We start from the raw sequence: 18,527 nt of genomic DNA, 5'->3' as shown, positions 1-18,527 counted from the left end.
CAGTGTCTGCAAAACTTCATCGCGAGGCCAGAAAATGGTGGTTTCCCCTCCTGTTTATCTGAAAATCTCATAAATTGGGTAGGTATATACATTTCAGTTTTTCCCCCTGTTGTGTGTAGGAGTCAGATCCTGGGCAGTGTTTTGAAAACCTTCCCAATACTTGCTTTTGTGGGGGTAAAAGCATTGCTAATCCCATATGTCCAGAGTAAATCCTATTGAATTCAGTAGGAATTACTTTTGAGTAGACATGATTATGAATGTGCTGAAAATCAATGGGACTTTGGAGTGAATGTAAAAAAGAATTGTGTTTGTGTTCTCTTTCTGCCCCCCCCCCAGTCCTATTTTAAAGCAAGTAGGCAGGGCTTACTTAGGTATTACAGTTTTTATTCTGTAGGAAACTAATACTGATTTTTTAAAAACTAATACTGATTTTTCTGCAATGACCAACTGGTTTGACAATAAACTATTATATGGGCTGTATGTATTTATACATCTGCAGTGTGTGCGTGTGCGTGTATGGAGTCTTTCCAACATCCCTGTGAGGTAGGGTTGGAAACCAAGGCAGCTCACAACAAGAAATAAAGCCATTTAAAATCCAATAACCATAAAAACAAGTATAAACAGTTGCAAAACAGTGTAAAGTGGCATGATTCGGAATTTTGGGTTGTGTGAATGAAGTTGCTTATCACTTGAGGTTGCATTTCTGTCCCTGTTTGAGTAAGCCCCATTGAATACGCTGGGACTTGCTTCTGAATAAATAAATTTAGGATTGCACTATAAATATCTTTACAGTTTGTGTAAATAATAAATATATTTGATAGTTATGCTTATATAAATATTTATCATTTATCATATTTTTGGTTTTTGGTTAGGAATCCTGACTGGTTGTGAGATGCTTAGTTTTTGCCTTATAGGAATCTTGTTGTGGTTGGTATGGTATTACATTTAGGAAAGTGTTACTGCCTTCTGCATTTTTTTTTCCTATTTGCATTTCACTTATCTTTAACCTCACTCCGTTACAGCCATAGAAGCAACTGCAGCATATGCAAGATAATTAACTCCCATTAGTGATAAGAACAAGAATTTATAATTATTATTTCAATTGAAACAAGAGGCTTATCAATACTTTGAAGAGGACCAGATATTTATTTTCTTTCTGAGCCCAGGACTGGGTCTTTCATGATGCCCGGTGTGTGTGTGTGTGGGGGGGGAGCAGGAGAGTAGTCGATAAGACAGACATCCTGGCATTGATAATGGAATTAGCAAGGTATGTGTGGGGTTGTTGTACACTTCCAGGCTCAGTTTCATTTTGAGTATGGAGGTGGAACCTGTGTAGATGTGGTTATCAAAGGGAGAAGAAATTTTGAGTTAAGCAAAGCTCTGCTTTTATAAAACCTAAGAAACATACGGTACTTTGAATGTCTGAGTGCCTGCACCAGTGGAATAGTGGAGGAACTTGTAAAACTTGCTGCAACAGTATTTAGAACTGAGCATGTGGTGTGAAAGACTCCTTTTCCTAACATTTTGGCTTGTTTTTCTCTGATCGTGTATTTTTATTGTTTTTACTGTATTTGTAAGCTGTGCTGAGCTCTGTTTTTAACAGCAAAAGGGCAGGATATAAATTCTCTTAATCAATCAATAAATACTCCGTAGTGTTGGAAACTAGAGTCTAGGCATTTAATGTTGCTTTTAAAAAAAAGATTTCTCACATCTTTCCCCAGTTTTTGGTGGTAATTCCTAGGCACAGAAACAAAACAACTGGACAATCCAAATATTAATATTTATAAGTTTATAAGTGACAGTTTTCCTGCTAAGTACCTGCATGTCATAAGCAGGGGTAGTCTTATACGGCGAGTATATCCCAAACTATATTTTAACTGGAAAAGTTGGGGGTCGTCTTATACGCCCAGTCGTCTTATACGCCGGAATGTACGGTACCCCTGTCTCACACCCTTTCCGATTGGGAACCAGTCAGTTCCTCCATATTCTGCTTTTACAGTAGCCTCTTGTCCAGATATAGGTTGCGCATCAGGACAATCAGATGCTGTGGCATCCCCATTTCTTTTACAGCATTCCATAGCTTTTCATGATCTACACAGTCAAAGGCTTTGCTGTAATCTATAAAGCACAGGGTGATTTTCTTCTGAAATTCCTTGGTCTGTTCCACTATCCAACGTATGCTTGCGTTATGATCTCTGGTGCCTCTTCCTTTTCTAAATCCAGCTTGGACATTTGGCATTTCTCGCTCCATATATGGTAAGAGCGTTTGTTGTAGAATCTTGAGCATCACTTGCATGGGATATTAAGGCAATAGTTTGACAATTACTGCATTCCCTGGGATCCCCTTTCTTTGGAATTGGGATGTGTATTGAACAATTCCAGTCTGTGGGCCGTTGTTTAATTTTCCATATTTATTGACAAATTTTTGTCAATATTTGGACAGATTCTGTCTCAGTAGCTTGTAGCAATTCTATTGGTATGCCATCTATTCCTGGTGATTTGTTTCTTCCAAGTATGTTAAGAGCAGCTTTCACCTCACATTCTAAAATTTCTGGTTCTTCATCATACGGTTCCTCCGTGAATGAATCTGTTGTCCTTGTATCTCTTCTATAGAGTTCTTCAGTGTATTGCTTCCATCCTCCTTTTATTTCATCTCAGTCAGTCAATGTGTTCCTGTTGATTATTCAACATTGTTGAAATTTGGTTCAACATGGTTGAAATTTCCTTTAATTTCTCTAATCTTTTGGAATAGGGGTCTTGTTCTACCCTTTTTGTTGTCCTGTTCTATTTCTATACAATAACTATTGTAATAGTTTTCTTTGTCCCTACGTACTAGTTGCTGTATTATTGCATTTAGGGTTGTAACCATGTTCCTATCTCCTTTTGCTTTCCTTCTCTCTTTAACCATTTTAAGAGTTTCTTCAATCATCCATTGAGATCTTTCTCTCTTTTTAACTACAAGTATTGTCTTTTTGCATTCTTCCCTGATAATGTCTCTGACATTAGTTCTTCTGGTTCTCTGTCAACTAAGTTTAAAGCCTCAAATCTGTTCCTTATTTGATCTTTATGTTCTTTTGGGTTGTTATTTAAATTGCATTTTGGCATTATGAGTGCTTTGTTATTCTTCTTAGGTTTACTGTGATTTTCTGTATGACCAGTTCATGATCTGTACCACAGTCTGCTCCTGGTCTTGTTTCGCAGAAAGTATGGAACTTCTCCATCTTCTGCTACCAATTATATAATCAATTTGATTCCTATATTGACCATCTGGTGATGTCCATGTGTACAGTCGTCTTTTCGGTTGCTCAGAAAATGTGTTCGCAAGAAACAAATTATTGGCTTCACAGAATTCAATAAGGCTTTCTCCTGCTTCATTTCTGTCTCCTAAGCCCCATTTCCCCACAATTCCTGGTTCTTCTCTGTTCCCTACTTTTGCATTCCAGTCCCCCATAATTATCAGCACATCTTGTTTTGGTGTGTGATGAATTTCTTCCTGTACTTCTGTGTAAAATCTCTCCAATTCCTCTTCTTCTGCATTTGCTGTTGGAGCGTAGACTTGGATGATGGTTATGTTAATAGGTTTCCCATTAAACCTTAATTATTTTATTTATGAATTTAAATACCACTGATTAAAGTAATACCAAGGCAGTGTACAGTACAACAATACAAAACAGTGATTCAATATACAATAAAACCAATCAAATAAAAACAGCATATTACAGTAGCCAGGTATCATTCAACCAGTATCTGAGGCCAGGGAAAGCTGGAATAAACGTTAAAATATATTTTTAACAGCTCTCCTCGCATTTTTCCCAAATGTGCATAGTTTTGTATTTCTGTGCCAAAGTGGCTAATCTATAGCTCCTCAGACTCTTTGATGCACCCCATGAGATCTTTAAATTCACAGACTTACTACTCCGAGAACATCCATCCCCTATAATACAGAGGTGGTAGCAAACATTTATTTGTTTGTTTTGTTTCTATCCCACCATTCTTCCCCAGAGAAGCCCAAACTATTTCCAAAATAGTCTTCAGAAAATTTCTTAATACTGCCTTTCATAAATCTATCCTTCCCTCAAACTGTAATCTGATGACCACAGATGGGTGCCAAACTTTGTAACGTTCTCCCACAAGAAGTTAGGAAGCTGTCTTCATGAAAAGTTGCTGTGTTTTCAAAAACACTGTAGGACTATCCTGTTTCATCAACCATTTTAAGTGAGAATAGATTTTATTATTAATTTGCAGGTGCATAAACCATAAACCAAAAGGTACTGAAGCGGTGTACAATAAAATAATATGCAAAGTATTACAACAGGAAAATGAAAAGCAATAAAACTATATTTACAATTGTACAGTTATTTTTCCATAAAATGACTGAGTCACACTACAGGAAAAGCCTTCTTAAACAAAAACTTCTTCAATAGCCACCTATTCTACAATTTTTTTGGTCTTGTACGTGTTTCTATTGTGATATATAATTGTTTATTTTTGTTTATCTTTTATTAGTTTTTATCTAAGCCACTCTGTAGAAAAGCATTATAAAAATGTTTAATAAATTGTGGGGGGCAAGCGTAATGCCATAAGAATACAAGAAACTTGTTGGATAAAAATGAAGGGTCTATCTGTTTCATAAGCCTGATTTCAACAATTGCCCTCAGATTATTTAATCAATTATTGATTTTAATCTTATAATACCCTGACATTGTTTTTGCTAAGTTGCTGGCGAATGATCAACCTCTATTTGGAAACAACATAGCCATGTTCGTTATTTAGAAATCAGCCAGTTCAGTTTTAATGTTTTTTTCCCCCTGGGAAGAATATACCTTGTGGTCATACCCAAACTATCAATGTGTATAATTCCTACCCTACCCTTCAGATATTTATCTTTTTTTCTATTATTTTTTCATCTTTCTTCATCCTGGTACAGGGGAAATGGTTGATGGCTAAAGCTACTTACAGCATAGTTTTGTCTGTATATAGAAGTGCCTCTTTAAGGCCTCTGAAGTACGGAGCCAGACATTTTAGAAATTGATGTGTGTTGGTTTAATAAAAAGTTATAGCGTTGGCCAAGGAAAAGAGTTTGTTTTAAGTTGGGCAGAAAAATAAATATGTAAATGAATGTTGGGAAAGATTTTTCATCAAAGGTAAAAAGCATGAATAATATTCACTCATTTATGTTGAGGACTTTTTTTATTAATAGTTTTATGGGAAAGAATTTTTTGAGAAATGATGAGTACAAGGGAAAGTCAGAAATGTTTGGCTGTGGCCTGAGATGATACAAACATATGGAGACCGCAATCTAGAGGCCTATGAAAACATTTGTGTTGCTTAAGTCTTCCCTTCCCCAACAAAGTAGATGGCCACTGGGAGCCAAAAAGTTTTTTTCTCCAAAATGGTAAAGGTACAGGGATGCTCCATATGTGCAAAAGCAATAGTCAGGCAGTTTAGTAAATAGATGTGGACATTTAGACAAAAGTGCCAATTGCTGTAGCTTTCCATTTTTGATAAGAACTACTTCCTCCAGATACATCCTCCAGATACACCATGATGGCCATCTTGAAAGTCCAAGTACACTATGTCACTGGATCACCTGTACCTACATGCTTGTTCACACTCTCAAAGAACTCTTAATAGATTAGAGAGACAGGACGTACCTCTGCAGAAGCCCTGTTGGTTCTGCTTCAGCAAGGCTTGCTCTTCTATATGCTTGGTTATTTTATCTTTAACAATACTTTCTACCAGTTTTCCTGAGAGATACATTAAGGTAACCAGACTGTAATTTCCAGGATCCACCCTGGATCGTTTTATAAAGATTGGTGTTACATTGGCCGCTTTCCAGTCCTCAGGTGTGGAGGTGGATTGTTGGCGATTGCGTGTGTAGGTCAGACGTGGTTTGAATCCAAAAGCCGTTTAGAACAGGAATAAGACAGGCCAGGCAAGTTTCATGTAAGAGTCTTTACTAGGCAAAGACATTAGAGACATCTCTCTCCATTGACATTTCTTCCCCCACTCTGAGATCCTGCCAGTTCCCACCTTATCACACTCTCAGCCAGCCACACTGACCTTGATTGTCTGGAACTCTGTTCTCACAGCTTAACCCTTCTGCTTCAGGTTTCTCTCTCTCTGCTAAAAAACCTTGTCTGTGAGTCTCACAACCTGCGTCACTGACCAACATGGATCTGAGGGACAAGTTACATATTTTTGTTAGAAGATCAGCAATCTCACATTTGAATTCTTTGAGAACTCTCGAGTGGATGCTATCCGGACCCAGTGATTTGCCAGTTTTTATTTTTTTCTATTAAGCCTAGAACTTCATCTATCATCACCACTTGCCTCAGTTCTTCAGATTCCCTTCCTGCAAAAGTTAAATCGGGCACAAGGATGTGCTCTATATCCTCATTCATTTAGCTTCTCTGCATTCTCCTTATCCTGCTGAACCACATCTTTGACTCCCTTGTCATTCAAGGGTCCAACCACCTCCCTAGACGGTCTCCTGATCATAATGTGTTTTTAAAGGTTTGTTTGTTGTTTGTTTTTATTTTTTTAGCAATGTCCTTATTGCCTCGGGGAGGAGAGGGGGCAAGTTCCATTGCATAAGTGTAAATCGTTGCACTAATGGAACTAGAGCATTGGAGACCGCCCTCTTCCTCAAAGTTTGAACATACCTTCTCTTGTTTAAATCATGTGGACTTGCTATGTTCCATTCATCATATGAAGCATGTAAATTCTTCAGTTAAAGAACATAAGAACATAAGAAGAGCCTGCTGGATCAGGCCAGTGGCCCATCTAGTCCAGCATCCTGTTCTCACAGTGGCCAACCAGGTGCCTGGGGGAAGCCCGCAAGCAGGACCCGAGTGCAAGAACACTCTCCCCTCCTGAGGCTTCCGGCAACTGGTTTTCAGAAGCATGCTGCCTCTGACTAGGGTGGCATAGCACAGCCATCACGGCTAGTAGCCATTGATAGCCCTGTCCTCCATGAATTTGTCTAATCTTCTTTTAAAGCCGTCCAAGCTGGTGGCCATTACTGCATCTTGTGGGAGCAAATTCCATAGTTTAACTATGCGCTGAGTAAAGAAGTACTTCCTTTTGTCTGTCCTGAATCTTCCAACATTCAGCTTCTTTGAATGTCCACGAGTTCTAGTATTATGAGAGAGGGAGAAGAACTTTTCTCTAACCACTTTCTCAATGCCATGCATAATTTTATACACTTCTATCATGTCTCCTCTGACCCGCCTTTTCTCTAAACTAAAAAGCCCCAAATGCTGCAACCTTTCCTCGTAAGGGAGTCGCTCCATCCCCTTGATCATTCTGGTTGCCCTCTTCTGAACCTTTTCCAACTCTAGAATATCCTTTTTGAGATGAGGCGACCAGAACTGTACACAGTATTCCAAATGCGGCCGCACCATAGATTTATACAACGGCATTATGATATTGGCTGTTTTATTTTCAATACCTTTCCTAATTATCGCTAGCATGGAATTTGCCTTTTTCACAGCTGCCGCACACTGGGTCGACATTTTCATCGTGCTGTCCACTACAACCCCGAGGTCTCTCTCCTGGTTGGTCACCGCCAGTTCAGACCCCATGAGCGTATATGTGAAATTCAGATTTTTTGCTCCAATATGCATAATTTTACACTTGTTTATATTGAATTGCATTTGCCATTTTTCCGCCCATTCACTCAGTTTGGAGAGATCTTTTTGGAGCTCTTCGCAATCCCTTTTTGTTTTAACAACCCTGAACAATTTAGTGTCGTCAGCAAACTTGGCCACTTCCCTGCTCACTCCTAATTCTAGGTCATTAATGAACAAGTTGAAAATCAGCAGGACTGATTGGAATGTGCTTTTAAGTGTTTATGCTTAATAACCAAATATAATCTTTCCTTTTTCTTTCCTCAACCCACCACCCTATTCCATTTCATTTCAGGAACAGAGTTGCTCAGATTTTGGGAGAAAATAGTCACAATTATCCCAGATTCTGAACTGGCAACGGGTATCAACCACTCTTCTGCACTGCCAGGACTTCCTAAGTATCTTCAAAGTATCACCAAACTCTTCATATCTATGCTTGCAGTAACTTCATATCCTGGATTTACAAACTATGGGTTACTTGCCAAACAGAAAACGGTAGAGCCTTGTTTGTCAGTTGCACATCTGCTACATTCTGATTTCTATGAAGTGCGCTTATTAGTCTTAGAAGCAACTGTATTGTGGTTGAAGAAAGTACAGTCTAAATCTATGAAAGAAGAACAACGAAAAGTTCTATTGTGCCTACTGTCTGGTTTGGAGGAGATCATTCTTAGGATAGCTGTGAAGGAAAAGAATCCAGAATGTTTTTGCAAGGTGAAAATACATATTTTTTTCCTGTAGACCCAAATAAATTCACTAGGTGATATCCGATGTAGGTAATACTCAAGAGTAGACCCACTGAGATCAATAAATAGCTTAAGTCCATTTATTTTAATTGGTCTACTCTCATTATGACTAATGTTGGATATTAACCTCTGTAATAAAAGGGTAATAATTTCATATCAAATGGATCCAATTAGGGCCAGAATTATATTTTCTTTAGCTGTCTTCTTTGTTGTTGTTGTTATATGTAGGTATTGGAGGCTCTCCATCATATGGACCCCCAAAATGTGCTTCCAAAGACAGAAGATACTTTAAAAATGAATCCAAGAGATTTCTTGCATTGGGTTTTGAATGTTGCAGATGCCTCTAACAGGTATAGTATTTTATCTTTTATATATTCCCAGTCAATAAATGTTTACTGATTGCAGACTACCGAATGGAAAGAAACTGGTATGTGCATTTGGGAGAGAAATATCTGTGCTCTTGCTGTTTTGTTAAGCTCCAAACACTGTCATTTTTTTTATAATGTAAAGTTCAATTGTATTTTTAATTCATACTCAGAAAGCCATGGTGAGGTAGTGAAATGAGGCTCAAAAATGATGTCTAAATGAATTCCAGACTGAGTTCTGAATGGACTACTCTGGTTCTTCTTTTTCGGCAGCATCTTAATGTTTTGAACTCTAAACTGACGTATCAGGGAAATGATTGTTGTTGAAGCATCACATCTGGGAATGCATAAGGCCCTTTTTCTTTTCTTTCTGAAATCTGAATTTTAAATCCATATTATAAAATTAATTAAAAATTACCTGGACATTATACTATAAGCACTTCAACAAAGGTATGCTACCAACATATTGGTACTAGCTGTATGATAAAGGAATTCATCATTTGCTGCTTGGCTGTAACAGGGCTGCCATTGGTCATGCATATATTTCAGTTTAGATTTGGCTGATGTATTGACTCCACTGCTGAACTTAAGATGCAGGTGTTCCTTTTGAACACTAGAGGTGCTTTTATGACGACTGTCTCTTCCTTCAGCCTTTCTGTGGAAGGCAGGTTCAGAGCCTGTGTCTAGTACACAAATTTAAACTGGTTCTATAGGCCTTTCCTTATTCTCACAGAGTTTATTCTCTAATAGGACTAGGATTTAACATACCTTAATACAATTCTGTATCCATAAGACACAGCTATCTCATGCTTAAGCAAAGCAATTCTTCATCTGGTTATCTATTCACATGCAGAGCAGCCATAACAAATTGGACTATAAGATTTCATCTTGGCTTCAGCTAACAGAGCATAATGTGTGTAACAAATAAAGAAGATATTCTCTGCTGCTAAATTGATTGCCAATTGACTTGCATATTACTGTAGCTTTAGCTTTGACGTCTGTTTCACACTTAACGTTGTGTGTCTGTGTTAATCTTTATTTTGCAGCATTGACATTCAAAGTATATCCCTTAAATTTGCCTCAAAGTTGGTCATCTATCTTGTACAAAATTGGCAGGAGGTAAGGGACTCTCAGTCAATAATAATGTTTGCATCAGATTTGCTATGATGATAAATTAAAAGTTTCCTTTCTGCAGAATCACCCTCTTCATTTTGATGAACCTATAAAGTTAATTGCTTCATATATGCCAAACCTGAGGTCATGACAGCAGCCCACCAGCAGGTACTATGTTGAAGACCAACACTGCAATTGGTTCAGTGTCAATTTTCTCAGAATATTAGAGACATCCAGTGCTCATTTATGCAGTGCAGCTTTAATTTTTATTTATTTAAAGCAGGAGTGGGGAACCTCTGACCTAGGGGCCAAATCCGATAACCTCTTTCTTGTCTTTCTGTTTATTGCTCTCAAAACCAAAGCAATAGCTTTGGTTTTCCTTTCTGTGTAGAATGCCTTTCTCTTTATATAGAAAGCCAGTAGTGCTGAAAGTCATACTTTGTGTTTGTTATTGTCTTTTAGTTCCTGTTACAGTGCCAGTTTTATTATAGTGTTTAACCCTTCTTGTTGACTGTCAGCTTACAAGTGCATTAATGTGGATATTAGAACATTGTCAGAGGTGTATCTATTGCATTATTCTGAGAGCTGGTTGCTATAGCACTTCAAACTTTAAAGTCAGTGTTAATTTTCTTATAGGAGGCGAGATCAGAGATGAAACAATGGGTTGAAATAATCACTTCTTTTTGTGGAGATGAACAGCAAACAGATCTCAAACTGGCTGCAGCAGAGACTCTTGTGAGCATTACACCATTTTTTCTGACCAGTCAGAAGCTTCTGTTGGGTAAGTAAATGGGCAGAATTAAGCATTATGAGCCACAAACAGGCCAAAATTAAGTGCTTCTAAATTTCATTGATTTCAGTATGAGAATAAAGAACATGATAAATTTGCACACCAAAATCAGGATATATGCTTAATGTATGGTTGGTTTGCATCCTGTGTTTTCATTTACATCTTTGGAAGCAGGAAGAGACATGATAAATCTTAAGGACGTGTGTATAAATTACACTGGAAAGGACGATGGCTTCATGGTAGTGCACCTGATCCTCTACACAGATGGATCTGCCCTCTCAATAGAAAATAGATCAATCTGCTTTTGGTGCACTGAGATTTGGAGTAACAGTACCTTATAGCATCAGATTACATTTAACATGATTTATTATGTGTTCATTAAAAGAATTCCTTTCACCATATGAATGATCCCAGGGTGGGGCACATTAAAACCAATAAAATGTATTCACAGTAAAGCAACATCAACTGGGCAGAATAAAACAATGAGTCAGAGAAACAGGTAAAACAAACCTAATGCCAACCTAAACAGCAACAAGCCTAGGTTAATAGATGTGTCTTTAGTTGGCACCAAAAGCTTTACAAAGTCTGTCAGCTGTACCTGGGAAGGGAGGGCATTCAAAAGATGGGGCATCACTACCAAGAAGGTCCTCTTCTGAGTTGCCATATAACAGAGACTTCCTTTTAAGTATTTGGGTGCCAGGGCTTTATAAACCAGCATAAGTAACTTGAATTTGGCACTGTAGTAAACTGGCAGTCAATACAGTTACTTCAGGACCAGTGCATGTCCCTAAACACTGATCTGCTCAATATTTGAATGGCCATATTTTACACGCAATGTCACTTCTACAGGAATATCCCCACAGAGTGCATTGCAGAAGGCTCCCTTTATCCAGCACAGTACAGTTTTATTATACAGCTACAAGAGTGGCTGTATATTATAGCCAGCATGAAATTTTCACATTCTGCCATGTTAAATTGAAAATACCCCCATGCCATTCTGCTGCTTCCATAAGATTATTTCAAAACAAAATCTTACAAAACACGTAGTCCTGAACTCAGAAATGCTTGCTCAACAACCCTCGGTAAGTTTTCATGGTGATACACAAAACACTCAGAGAGAATTTAGAGTTCAGACCTTCATCTTCTGCAGTTTAAAAGTTAAAAAATTGCATGGCTGAATTTTAATTAATTTACGAAATTTAACATTGGAGTCTCTGATAGCGCAGGCATGCTCAGTCAGAACCAACTGTCAGTGTTCTAAAAGCCAGGCTCACACCTGTTTGGCTTAGCTAATCAGGCAGCCACACTCATACCAGACATTTATTTTACTTGAAACTGTCATGGCTTCCACCAAAGAATCCTGGGAAGTGTGGTTTGTGAAGGGTGCTGGGAGTTGTTAGGAGACTCCTATTCCCCTGACAGAGCTCCAGTGGCCAGAGTGGTTTACCAGTCAGCCCCTCTTGTGATTATAGCTCTGTGAGGGGAATAGGGTACCTCCTAAGAACTCTCAGCACTCTTGACAAGCTACACTTCCCAGGATTCTTTAGAAGAAGCCATGACGGTTTGGAGTGAAATAAATGTTTGGTGTGGATGTGGCTACTTTGGTTTAAATTTGGGTGGGAGGCTATATGTGTCTGCTGTAGAATAAAAAGGTGGAGGAAAGTCCCCAAAATAATTATACTGTTAACAATGTTTTCCTTTTGGAAAGGAAGTGGGCTTTCCCTCTGCCCTGTGTCCACCATCCAATCTCCTCCCTGCTTCCCCTCCTCACAGCTCGCTGCCTCTCCCCCAGGTCAGTTTCACCTATCGTTAGAATGATTGTACAGGAGTAAATCCCATTGAACTCAGGAAGCATGCAACTGATCAAACCTATCCTTACCCTCCTTCCTCCTGCCCCACTCACTATATGCTCAGAGGCATGTTACCAAATTCTTCCAAGCTACATAGGAAGTGTATTGGACTGTGAAAGACCAAGCCAAACTGTGTTTGCATTTTTACCAATTTGTAGGGCATTACAGTATCTCAGAGAGAAGGTCAGGTCTCCTTCTCCCCTGGTGCATTCACTATAGTTGCCCAATTTCCCTGCTTTTTAAAGTATGATAGAAATATCTGTTGGCTATAAGTACGTTCTTAAACCACAAGGGTTTTTTGCTTATTGATGAATCTACTTTAGCTGTTGAGATGAAAATCGAAAGAGAACCTATCTGTTGGCATTATAGTAACCTAGAATGTGTAAAAAGTCTTCTGATTGAATGTTTACTCTGCTTTTTTTCCAAAGCCCCATTTCAAACTAAGCAATTCTTTTTTTAAAATTACTCCTAACATGCCTTTTTGTAAACACTTAGGTCTGTCTGATACACTTGTGCTTTGGAAGTGTGTTATTCAGCTGTTGCAGAGTGAAGAGCGGATAGTAAGAGATACCGTTGCTGGTGTTATAAGACAGGCCCAGTCTCAAGAAAATATCTCTAGGAAAACAGGTATGAATTCATCAGTGATTGGTATTTGTGAGAGAGATTCAGTGCAGATGCCAGTGTGTTTAGGATGATATGTATGATATAAGATGCTGCAGAAGAACGTTTTGTGTCCATAGCATCTCAAGTACTTTCTTTTGTCATTTTCTTGTTTCTTTTGTGTTTCCTTCTGAAACTGGGGGAGGTAATGAGCAGGGTACTGCAGGCCTCTGTCCTGGGCCCAGTGTTCATCAACATTTTCATTAATAACTTGGATGAGGGGGTGCCGGGAATACTTACCAGATTTGCAGATGATACAAAATTGGGAGGGATAGCTAATATGCTGAAGGACAAAAACAAAATTCAAAGTGATCTTGATAGGCTGTAGCATTGCGCTGAAAATGACAGAATGAAATTTAACAGGGATAAGTGCTAAGTTCTATACCTAAGAAAAAGAAACCAAATGCACAGTTATAAGATGGGGGATACTTGGCTCAGCAATACTACATGCGAGAATGATCTTGGAATTGTAGTTAATGACAAGCCGAATCTGAGCCAACAGTATGATGTGGCTGCAAAAAAGGCAAAAGCTGTTTTAGGCTGCATTAGATCCCAGTAAATAGAGCAGGTAACCCTGTTGAAGCCCTTGTCACGCTGTAGAACAGCGAGGCGCATCAGGTTCTTAGCGTGGTTGCCCCTGTGCTGCCTCACTGGCATTGTGGAGCCCAGCTTGCACCTTGATGCACCAGTGAACTAAGGGCAATGAAACAGGCTGGACGATGGCTAGAGTTCAGGTGGTGAAAGACGTGGTGTGAGGCTGATTGGGCATGGGTAAAAAATCATAACCGTGCCTACTGTGTGGCAATGAGGGCGGCGAAGAAGGCCCACTTCTCTGCCTCCATCGCATCCTCAAGTAGTTGTCCACTGGAGCTTTTCCGTATTGTCAGGGGTCTGTTGACATCAACTCCAGGAAACAGAGTTTTAGACCTTTCGGAGGCCCACTGTGAATTGTTTGCAGGGCACTTTGAGGGTAAGGTTGCTTGTCTCCATAGCAATCTTGATGCCCCACCCACATCTACTGTAGTTCCCATTGAGGTGTCCAGTGCAACGTCTGCTACAACTTCTTGAGATTGGTTTCAGTTGATGCGGCCTGATGACGTAGACAAGGTGCTTGCGACGATGCAGCCAGCAATGTATCCTCTTGACCCTTGCCCTTCTTGGCTTATTAAAGCTTGCTGAGGGGGTTTGATCGAGCGGATCCAGGGTGTGGTCAAAGCACTATTGCAGGAGGGAGTGGTTCTAGCCACCCTGAAAGAAGTGGTGATCCATCCACTCTTGAAAAAGCCCACACTTGACCCATTTGTTTGTGACAAATACCCCCTTTTAAGGGAAGGTGATTGAGAGGGTTGTGACACAGCAATTGCAAGTACTCTTGGATGAAACAGATAATCTTGACCCATTCCAATCTGGGTTCAAACCTAGTTATGGGACTGAATCGCCCTTGGTTGCCCTGATGGATGACCTTTATCAGGAGAAGGACAGGGGGAATGCTACCCTGTTATTCTTGCTTGATCTCTCGGCTGCTTTTGATACCATTGACCATGGTATCCTTCTGGGTCAACTTGGTGAACTGGGTATTGGCGGCACTGTTTTACAGTGCTTCCAATCCTACGTCCAGGGTCATTTTCAGAGAACAGCTTTGGGTGATTGCCTTTCGGCCCCATGGCAGTTGTGCTGGGGAGTGCCGCAGGGTACTATCTTGTCCCCAATGCTGTGTAACATCTATATGAAGCTCTTGGGAGCGGTCATCAGGAGATTAGGGGTGAGGTGTCAGCAGTATACTGACAATACTCAGATCTGTTTCTCTATAACATCTGAATTGGGAGAGGCCGTGCAAGCCCTAGACCACTGCCTGGACTCAGTGGTGGGCTGGATGAGGCCCAATAAACTGAGTCTGAATCCTAGCAAGATGGAGGTGCTGTGGGTTGGTGGTTCCTGAGTTCAGATAATTGGTCAGTTGCCTGCTTTGGATGGAGTTGTACTCCCTCTGAAAGAGCAGGTCCATATTCTGGGGTGCTCCTGGATCTATCTTTGTCACTAGATGCCCAGGTGACCTTAGTGGCTAGGAGTGGCTTTTACCAGCTGCAGTCATTTCTGGACTGGGATAGTCTGACTGTTGTCCATGCACTTGTAACCTCCAGGTTGGATTACTGTAATGCACTCTATGTGGGGCTACCCTCGAGGTTGGTCTGGAAGCTGCAGCTGGTGCAAAATGCAGTGGCGAGACTGCTCAGTATGGCAGGGTGTAGCCAACATGTCACCCGCTAGTGAAAGAATTGTGCTGACTACCTAATAGCTACCAGGCTATGTTCTGGTTTTGGTGTACAATGCCCTTTACAGCTTGGGAACAGGATACCTGAAAGACTGTCTGATCCCTTATATACCCAGTCAGTCACTGCGCTCTGCAGGTGAGGGCCTCCTTCAGATATCATCTTATCAGGAGGTCCGTTCCACACAACACAGGAAGCAAACCTTTAGTGTAGTGGCACCTACCCTTTGAAATTCTCTCCCCTTAAATATTAGACAGGTGCCATCTCTGCTATCTTTTCAGCACTTACTGAAGTCCTTTCTCTTTCAACAACCTTTTTAAGCAGAGGCCTTATCCCAGTCTGCGTCTGTGCTGGAACTGCTTAATATGTTTTTAAAGCTTTTTTAAAAAATATGTTTTTAAAGTTTTTTTTAAAGATATTTTTTAAGATGTTTTGTTTTAATGTTTTTAAGGATGTTTTGTTCTAATGTTTTATATTACATTTTGAAGTCTGGTTTTGTGATGTTTTAGAGTGTGTTTAGTGCTTTTGTTTGCTGCCCTGTGCGCCTAGTGGTAGGAAGGGGGGATATAAATCTCATTATTATTATTATTATTATTATTATTATTATTATTATTATTATTATTATTATTATTATTAACAACAGAAGTATAGTTTCCAAACTGCATGAAGTACTAGTTCCCTTTTATTCGACACTGGTTAGGCCTCATCTTGAGTACTTCGTCCAGTTCTGGACACCTCACTTTAAGAAGGATGTAGATGAACTGGAACAGGTTTAGAGGAGGGCAACAAGGATGATCAGGGGATGGAAACCCACAGCTTTAGAGTGCCAGAATTGGTCCTGCCCTATGAGGAAACAGTGAAAGAACTGGGCATGTTTGGCCTTGAGAAGAGGACATATGATAGCCCTCTTCAAGTACTTGAAAGGTTGTCACACGGGAGGGCCAGGATCTCTTCTTGATCATCCCAGAGTGCAGGACACAGAATAATGCAGGAATCCAGATTTCAATTGAACATCAGGAAAAACTTCCTAACTGTTGAGTGGTACAACAATGGAACCAATTATTTATTTGGTTTGTTGGTTGGTTTATTTAATTTATATCCTGCATGTCCTAGTAGGAGCGCAGGGCTGCAAACAAAAACACTAAAAACACTCTAAAACATCATAAAAACAGACTTTAAAATATATTAAAAGAAAATATATTTTAAAAATATTAAAAGAAAATATATTTAAAAGCATCTTAACAAGCAATTCCAGCAAAGACGCAGACCAGGATAAGATCTCTACTTAAAAGGCTTGTTGAAAGAGGAAGGTCGTACAATTACCTAGAGATGCGGTGGGTTCTCCAACACTGGAGACATTCAGGAGGCAGCTGCACAGCCGCCTGTTGGGTATGCTTTAAGTTGGATTCCTGCATTGAGCAGGGAGTTGGTCTTGACCTTATAGTCCCCTTCCAACCTACTATTCTGTGATTCTCTCCTTAGAAGATGGTGTGTGAAAATTGTTCCTCTCCAGCTGGAAGGATATGTAGGGAATGACAAAAGTGAATAGGTATTGTACCATTAAAAAAATCTGTTCAGTACTATGGAGGTGTTATCTATCTTGTCACTTTCATATGCATATGAGTTATGCATATAGAACACATGTAATCTGTGTATTATGTGTGTTCAGTGTTAAAAGTATTTTTATTTATGTAGCACAACTTCTGCTGTGTTGAAAATACTTATTTTTGCAGCAGACTTGGTGGATTCAGATGTGGTTAACTGCTGCCGTTTTAGCAACCCAGGCATGCCAGGATCCTAATCCAAACAGAAACCAAACTTCCTAATTAGGAACAAGATTAATTACTGTTTTCTTTGCCTACAAACAATAACTTGTCAAGTAGTTATGGTCTTACTAATGATCTGTACAGTGCAAGCCCAGACTCTATGACAGATTTATTGCTTTTGCATTCATTGAGGTGTAAATGTCTGTAGTATTCTCTCTTTTTTAAAAAAAAAATCCTTTTGGTATGAGGGAGTACACTTGGAAGTATTGAATGTAATGTAAATGCTAAACTGTTTCTTTGAAATCTACTTAAAATTTAGGTTAGGCTCTTTAGAATGTAGCCAGTTCTTGAAACAAGAACTGTTTTTCCAAAACTGATTCCAAACAATACAAACTCAAGAAGAGATTTTTTTAAAAAAAAATCTTTAATAAAAATGAGTTTCTAAAAAAGGTAAACTTTTATTATTTCCAATTTGCTGCCTCCCAATAGTCCAGTCACAAGGTCCACTCCACTGTGCCCGGCCAGAGGCTAATGTGGGGCACCTCCCATTTCCTACTAAAGCTTGTTTTTCTCCTACTTCTGCCTAATGAAGTTCCAGTGTTGTAAGTAGGAAGGAGCTATATCACTTTTCCTGTGGCTCATTCTCCCACCTGGCCTCAGTCACAAGAGGGGAAGGGGTTAAATCAACCTGAGTTCTCAATCATCTCTCCTCAGGCTCTCTACTGCACTCTCTCCTGTCCTCTCTCTGGGCTATTGGATACCTCTGAGGTGGATCCTCCCTAGCCAATTCCAGGCTGGCTTCTCTGCAGCCAGTGGCAGGTTTGAGAGAAATCTTCCTTCCTGACCATCCCACCATGTGTCCACAACACCACCTGGCTTCCTGGCACAGGAGGAGGCATCCATCACCATGGCATCAAAACCATGGCTCCCTGTAATCTCCTCCAGCCTTGTCTAAGGCTCAGCAGCTTGCAATCGGATACTCTTGGGCTGTTTTGACCAAGGCTGTGGTCTCCAATAGTGTGCCAGAGGACTGCATCCCAGTTGGCATGCAGGGGTCATCATTTAGATCTTGATGCTCAGAATGAAAATGAGGGTTGGGGTGAAAAAAGAAGTCACACAAAAGAAAAAAGTCTTCAATCAGCACTGAACATTTTACAGTGTGCCAGGATTGCTTAGCTTCTCAAAACATCTGACTGGTCACTACAAGAAACAGGATGCTGGACTAGAAATATATTTGGTCTAATCCTTGTTATGTCTTACATAGTGAAGGTGAGAGATCCTACTGCTTTGCCTTAACTTTCTGAACAACCCTCACGTGGCCAATTGGAACATACTTCAA

General features: G+C 39.7%; 1 protein-coding gene across 6 annotated transcripts in view; it reads left to right on the top strand.

Annotated features, from left to right (window-relative positions):
* The window catches only part of THADA (THADA armadillo repeat containing), a 266,610-nt gene that overhangs the window by 214,664 nt on the left and 33,419 nt on the right, over window positions 1-18,527 (top strand). For 5 of the 6 annotated variants that reach the window (XM_061625379.1, XM_061625378.1, XM_061625375.1 and 2 more), the window contains exons 32-36: window positions 7,927-8,342; window positions 8,603-8,724; window positions 9,786-9,858; window positions 10,489-10,633; window positions 12,988-13,119. In XM_061625379.1, coding sequence (XP_061481363.1) covers window positions 7,927-8,342; window positions 8,603-8,724; window positions 9,786-9,858; window positions 10,489-10,633; window positions 12,988-13,119 — 888 coding nt within the window. Of the gene's footprint in view, window positions 1-7,926; window positions 8,343-8,602; window positions 8,725-9,785; window positions 9,859-10,488; window positions 10,634-12,987; window positions 13,120-18,527 lie in introns of those variants that run through there. The other variant, XR_009762420.1, reaches the window with a different exon arrangement.

This window comes from Rhineura floridana, chromosome 4 (assembly GCF_030035675.1).
Source record: "Rhineura floridana isolate rRhiFlo1 chromosome 4, rRhiFlo1.hap2, whole genome shotgun sequence".
Lineage (NCBI taxonomy): Eukaryota > Metazoa > Chordata > Lepidosauria > Squamata > Rhineuridae > Rhineura > Rhineura floridana.
The sequence above is the reverse complement of the archived record's forward strand: the minus strand, read 5'-3'. Positions and strand labels throughout refer to the sequence as shown.